At 35.9% G+C, this 7,490-nt stretch overlaps 1 protein-coding gene across 1 annotated transcript in view; it reads right to left on the reverse strand.

The window, feature by feature from the left end:
- Positions 1 to 7,490, reverse strand: part of YIPF7 (Yip1 domain family, member 7) — a 52,625-nt gene that overhangs the window by 32,345 nt on the left and 12,790 nt on the right. Inside the window, 1 exon segment of the mRNA XM_006876278.1 lies at positions 6,067 to 6,245. Within this exon segment, the coding sequence (XP_006876340.1) occupies positions 6,067 to 6,245 (179 nt within the window).

A 7,490-nucleotide genomic window follows, 5' to 3' on the forward strand; every position in this document is an offset into this window, starting at 1 on the left:
AAAATAACAAAAATGCCTAAAATCTTATATTCAAATTAGATGAAAAACAAAATCTAAGAGATAAATTTGTAAATAATATTCCAAGACAATAGCTAATATTCTTACTATATGGTTGCTTTTGTTGCAAAGTACCATGGAGTCGGCTCCGACTCATAGTGACCCTGCACAAGGTTTCCAAAGCTGTAAATCTTTACAGAAGCAGAAAGCCTCATCTTTCTCCCATGGAACGGCTGGTAGTTTCAAACTGCTGACCTTGAGGTTGGAAGCCCAATTCTTAACCACTAGGCTACCAGAGCTCCTTCCTATATTTTTACTATATAAGTATTCCTAAAAATAAACAAAAAGAGAAACACTCTTTAGGTTTCAATAAGAAATTTTTTAAAAGAACACAATAAATAGGAAAAACAGAAGCAATCTATAAATATATTAAAAATATATCCAGATATCTCATGTTCTACTATGAGGGGATAGTTGTTGTTGTTGTTAAGTGCCATCGAGTCGGGTCCGACCCATAGCGACCCTGTACAGGGTTTCCGAGGGTGTAAATCTTTACGGGAGTAGAAAGCCTCATCTTTCTCATCTTTTATTGAGGTCACTTGGACAGTGAGACTACACTTTGATTCAGTAATCCCAGTGTTATGGATCCACCCAAATGATAGGCTCTATACAGATCAAAGGTTGCTTCTTATGATGTTTACCAAAGCATATTTTTTTTTACTATAAGGAACATCATTATCATGATAGAAACACTTTAGAGTGTGCTTAAATCACGATACTTTTATATGATATTTTATATGATTGACTGCATCACAGGGTTCCCAGGGTATAAATCCTTATGGAAAACCACTGCAACATCATTCTCCTGCATAGCAGCTGGTGAGTTCAAACCCCTGACCTTTTGTTTAGTGACTATGCTCTTTAATAACTATGCCACTAGTGTTCATTATATCATATACTAAAACTTTGAATATACATATGTTCTAATAATATTTAATGACTAAAGAATGCTTGTGATATAATTTAATTGGGAAAGTAACCAGATATTTATATCCATAGCATGACCTTCCACTTTATCAAGTATAATGTCCCTCTCCAAGGACTGGTTCCTCTTGATAATATGTTTAAAGTCTGAGAGGCAAAGTCTCTCCACCCATTCATCTAAGGAGCATTCTGGTTGTATTTCTTTCAATATAAGTTTGTTTGTTCTTCTAGGAGTCCATGGCACTTTCAATATTCTCCTCCAACAAAATAATTCAAATGCATCACTTCTATGGGTTTCTGTATTCATTGTACAACTTTCACATGCATATGAGGCTATTAGAAATATCATGCCTTGGGTCAATTAAACTTAGTCCTCAAACTAACATCTTTGGTCATGAACACTTTAAAGAGTCTTGTGCAGCAGATTTGCCTAATACAATACATTGTTTGATTTCTTGAGTGCTGTTTCCATGAGTCTTAACTGTGGATCCAAGCAAAATGAAGTCTTTGAAAACTTCAATCTTTTGTACACTTATCACAATGTTATTTACTGGTCAAATTGACAGGATTTTTGGTTTCTTTACACTGAGGCACAATCCATATTGAAGGCTGTTGTCTTTGATCTTCATCAGTATGTATTTTAAGTCCTCTTTGCTTTCAGCAAGCAATGTGCATCATCTGCATATCGCAGATTGTCAATGAGTCTTCCTCCAATTTTGATGCTATGCTCTTCTTCATATAATCCAGCTTCTTGAATTATTTGCTCTGCATAAAGATTGAATAAATATGATGAAATAATAAAGCCCTGACACAGACCTTTCCTAATTTTAAACTATTCAGTATCCCCTTGTTCTGTTCTAACAACTGCCTTTTAGCCTGTGTACAGTTTCCTCATGAGCACAATCAAGTGTTCTGAAATACCCATTCTTTGTAAGGTTTTCCATAGCTTGTCATGATCCACACAGTCAAAAGCCTTTGCATAGTCAATACGAACAAGTAAACATCTGGTGTTCTCTGCTTTTAGCCAAGACCTCTCTGATGTCAGCAATGATAGCCCTAGTTCCACATCTATTTCTGAATCCTACTTGAGTTTCTGGCAATTTCCTGTTGATGTACTGTTGCGGTTGTTTTTTTATTATCTTCATCAAAATTTTACTTGAACGTGATATTGTTTGATGATTTCCACATTCCATAGGATCACCTCTCTATTGAATGGCCATAAATATGGATCTCATTCAATTGGTGTATCAGGTAGCGATCTTCCAAATTTCTTCATATAGATGACTGAGTGCCACCAGTGCTGCATCTATCTGTTAAAAAGATTTCAATTTGTATTCTGTCAATTAATGGAGGCTTGTTTTATGCCAATACCTTCTGTGTAGTTTGGATTTCTTCCTTCAGTACCATAGGTTCATGATCATATGCTACTTCTTGAAATAGTTGATCATCAATTATTTCTTTCAGTAAAAGCAACTTTGTCTAAATCTTCCATCTTCTTTTGATGCTTTTTTTGCATCACTCAATATTTTGCCCATTGTGGTTGTTGTTGCTAAGTGCCATCAAGTTGGTTCTGACTCATAGCAATTCTGTATACAATTAAGGAGCAGCTGGAGGGTTTGCTGTGCAGGAATATTTTTTTAAAAAATTTTTTAGCCCATTGTTGTTGTTATGTGCCATGGAGTCGGTTCCTACTCATAGCAACCCTGGACAGGGTTTCTGAGGCTGTAAATCTTTACGGGAGCAGAAAGCCTCATCTTTCTCCTGCAGAGCAGCTGGTAGTTTCGAACAGCAGTCCCTGAGGTTCCCAGCCCGATTTATAACCACTACGTGATCTTTCAATATTGTAAGTCTAGGTTTGAATTTTCCTTCAGTCCTTCTAGTTTGAGAAATGTTAAACATGTTCTTCCCCCGTTGGTTTTCTAACTCCAGTCTTTGCACATTTCATTATAATACTTGACTTTTATTTCTAGAGCTGCCCTATGATATTCTCTGTTCATCTGTTTCAGTTCTTCATTTCTTCCATTTGCTTTAGCATCTCTACACTGGAGAGCAAGTTTCATTTTTTTGCCATCCATTTTGACCTTTTCTTTCTTTATTGTCCCTTTAATGACCTTTTGTTTTCTTCCTATATGATATTCTTGATGTCATCCCACAGCTCTTCTGGCCTTTGGTTATTAACATTTACTGCATCAAATCTGGGATATGGTCAAGGTCATTTTTGGCTATCGTGGACTTGTTTTAATTTTCTTCAACTTCAGTATATGAGCAATTTAATGGTCTGTTCTACAGTCTGTCCCTGGCCTTGTTTGCTTGTGTTTTATTGACTATGCAAAGGCATTTGACTGTGTGGATCATAGCAAACTATGGATAATATTGGGGAAATGTGGATTTCCAAACACTTCATTGTGTTAGTGCAGAACCTGAATACATAGAACACATTAAGAGACAATTTTTCCAACTGAACAAGGAAATAATACTGCATTGTTTATAATTTAAAAATCTGTGCATCAGGGTTGTATCATTTAACCATATTATTTAATTTTTATGCTAAGTGAAGTATCTGAGAAGACTTGTATTTATGAAGAAGAATACTGCATCAGGATTGGAAGAAGTTTCATTAACAGCCTCTGATATGCAGATAACACAGTCTTGCTTGCTAGAAATGAAGAGAATTTGAAACATTTACTGATGAAGATCAAAGAATACAGTCATCAGTATGGATTACAATTCAACATAAAGAAAACAAAAATCCTCACAGCTTAACCAACAAATGTCATGATTAATTGAGAAAAGACTGAAGTTGTAAAGGATTTTATTTTACATAGATCCACAATCAACACTCATGAAAGCAGCTGTCTAGAAACCAAAGGATGTATTGCATTGGGCAAATCTGCTGCACAATACCTCTTTAAAAGTATGAAAGATCAAAGATGTCACTTTGAGGACCAACGTGCCTCTGATCCAAGCCATAATAATTTCAATGACCTCTTATACATGTGAAAGCTGGACAATGAAAAAAGAAGACAGAGGAAGAATTGTTACATTTAATTGTAGTGTTGTTGAAGAATAGTCATAATACCATGGACTTCCAGAAAAACCAACAAATCTATCTTAGAAGAAATACAACCAGTAGTCTCCTTAAAAGTAAAGATGCTGAGACTTTATCTCATGTATTTTGGGCATGTTATCAGTTGTCTCTGGAGAAGGACATGATGCTTGGTAAAGTTGAGGGTCATCAAAGAGAGGAAGGCAGTCAACTAGGTGTACTGATACTGTAGCTGCAACAATGGACTTAAACATATACGGGAAAGGATGGTGGACAACAGTGCACTGTTTCATTCTGTTGTAGGGTTGCTCTGAGTCAGAGACAGGTAGGAGGCATACTTTATGTAACGAATACAGATTCATTATGAAATACTATTATAATTAGAAAACGATTAGCTTTTTTGAAAAAGTGGAGATGTTAGTGAAGTCAAAGAAAATGTTTAATGAGACTATGTTATAGCATTCAGGTGTTTGCTATTAATGTCAAAATAGAATCAATTAAACATAACTGGTACAATTATTTAACTGGCTTCTAAAGAGTCAATGAACTATATTTTGTGCTTTTCTGAATGGCTTAAATCTTTGCTTTTTTTTTTAATATTTAAAGTAAGGAAAGAAGACTTAGTTATAATGAAAGGTGATTGACTATGTTCATATAAGACAAACAGTGATCTTTCAATGTCCTGATGGAGATTTTCATCTATTCTTTTTCACTGGACTACAAAGAAAGTAATTGTGAGAATATTAACCTGTAAATTTCCTTGAAGGACGCCTGGTAGCATAGTGGATTATGAGCTGGGCTGCTTACTGCAAGGTCAGTAGTTTGAATCTACCTATTGTTCTGTGAAAGGAGCTCTGGTAGCGTAGTGGTTACGAATCGGGCTGCTAACCTCACAGTCAGCAGTTCGAAACTACCAGCTGTTCCGCGGGAGAAAGATGAAGATTTCTGCTCCTGTAAATATTTACAGCCTCAGAAACCCTGTACAGGGTCGCTTTGAATCGGAACCGACTCCACGGCACATAACAACAACAACAACATTGTTCTGTGAGAGAAAGTTGAGGCTTTCTACTCCAGTTAAGATTTACTGTCTTGAAAACCCTATATAGGATCATTATGAGTCAGAACCAACTTGGTGACGAGCAACCACCAAAACTGCCATTTTTCCTTGACTCACAAAATTTAGCCTACTTGAGTTTTAATTTTCTAACGACTTTACTTGCAGCACCATGTTGACATTATTTCAGAGCAAATGCAGCAGATACAAGGTGACTGGAAATTTAAAAAATGAAAAATCAATTAATGTAATCTCCCTGAAACATCCTGAGGACTTACTACTGTAAAGGTTCCCGATTTCTTGGAGTCCTGGTATGGCACCACAGGATAATGCACTGGGCTACAAGATCAGTTTGAGCTGCAAGGTCAGTGGTTCAAATCCACCAGCCGCTCCTTGGAAACCCTATACAGGGTCACTATGAGTTGGAACTGACTTGACAGCTCTTAACAATAACAGTAGTACAATGAACAATAATCACATTCCTCCCTTCCCAGTCATGACTAGGTAGGAGGAGAAGTTCCACAGGCGCTAAGAATTTTTAAAAAAAGCCTTGTCTGCATGACAAAAACAAATACTAATAGAGAAACAACCTTCTTTTGTCTCCTAGGCAAACATAACAGAAACTACCAACTTAATATATGCTGTTATAAAATGCTTCATTAACTGAGAGGAAGGGATGATTACTTTGAAACAACATTTTTTCTAAAACGTCTTCACTGTTGTCTACACATGTCCAGTTTGTCCAAATTTGAGTGGAAAAAAAATATTTAATAAAAGCAGCAATGTTGTATCAATAACACAGCTACTATCAATTTGCTCCATGCAAGCATGCAGCAAACCTCCAGTGGTTTAAGTGTCTCCCTTTGGTGAAACCTCATTTATATGTGGTACAAACATGCAAAAAGCACAGTACACAGCAGGCTGACAGCACACATTAGGGGCTGATTATTGCTATTATTCTTCAGGCTATACGAAAATTAATAACACTTCCTTAACTTATCTTCTAGTAAAGGAGGCTCTTCATCAAAACTGTCAATGCAAGAAGATTCTGAATAATAATCCGGGTTGGATGCTGGTTGAAAAAATTGTCCTATGTAGCCTGATGGTGTGAGCATCTCTGGTGGAACAAAAGAAGCAGACTGAGGCTGCTCGCTTACTTGTTGTCTAGGGAGGAAAAAAATATTAGTATTCATACATCTAATAAAGGAATATCATGACAAATCAATGAAGAAAACTACAATTTTCCATTTAAATTGCCTCATATGCATGTGAAAGTTGGACAATGAATAAGTAAGAGCAAAGAATAGACGCATTTGAGTTATGGTGTTGGTGAAACATGTTGAAAATACTATGGACTGCCAAGGAACAAAATGTTTATCTTGGAAGAAATACAGCCATAATGCACCTTGAAAGTGTGGATGGCAAGACATGATCTCTCACACTTTGGAAAGGACCAGTTCCTGCAGAAGGACATCATGTATGGTAAAGTGGATGGTAAAGGACAAAAAGTGGAATATCCTCAATAAGATGGACTGGTGCCATAAAGCAACAACAGGCTCAAACATAACACTAATAGTGAGGACGCTGCAGGACAGGACAGTGTCTTGGTCTGTTGTACTATGCATGAAACTGACTCAATGGTACCTAACAACAGCATTTACTTTTTAAAGAAACAAAATGCTTAAAGTTTACCGTTAAACAAGAAAGTTAGTGTAGAGGTAAAAATAGTTGAACTGGTGTATGTTATGCTGTGTGTATTCTTGACAACAACAATAAATACATTATTTAAAAATAGGAAGTAAAATATATGACCAAGAAATGACATTGGGAAGGACAATTTATATTAACTAACATTTATTTTATGTGTACAATGTACTGAACACTCTCATGATTTCTCACTTAATCAAACTCTGTAAGGTTAAAAATTGTATTTCTAATTCCTTTTTACAGAAAAATATAGAGGTTCACAGAAACTGAATGACTTGCTCAAGATCACAGAAAAAAATTGCTGGTGCTGGACTCTAAATTAAAGTTTTCTAAACAGTGCTCTGCACCTACATAATGTTGCTTTTTCACTGGCTTTCAGAAGCAATCACTAACCATGAAAGCTCCTATAAATCTGTGTGACCCACAAGTAAAGACCACAGTTTTAATATTATGATAAACTCATAGGAAAATTAAATCAATCTGATTCTTGTCTATAAGTAGACAGTTCTGGTCCTTCCCAGACAATTACTGTCAATTTAATTGTCTTTGCTAAATGCATTTCATAGCTGTATTTTGTGTCCTTCCTTCTAAATGTGCATCTTAGTTTTGCTGAAATTTGACATTTCACTAACTCCTTGACCATGTGTTTGTTTTGTACCATGTATCCATGAAAGTTAGGAAACAAAAATTATTGTAAATAAC

Source organism: Chrysochloris asiatica, unplaced genomic scaffold, assembly GCF_000296735.1.
Source record: "Chrysochloris asiatica unplaced genomic scaffold, ChrAsi1.0 scaffold00373, whole genome shotgun sequence".
In the NCBI taxonomy this organism is placed as follows: domain Eukaryota; kingdom Metazoa; phylum Chordata; class Mammalia; order Afrosoricida; family Chrysochloridae; genus Chrysochloris; species Chrysochloris asiatica.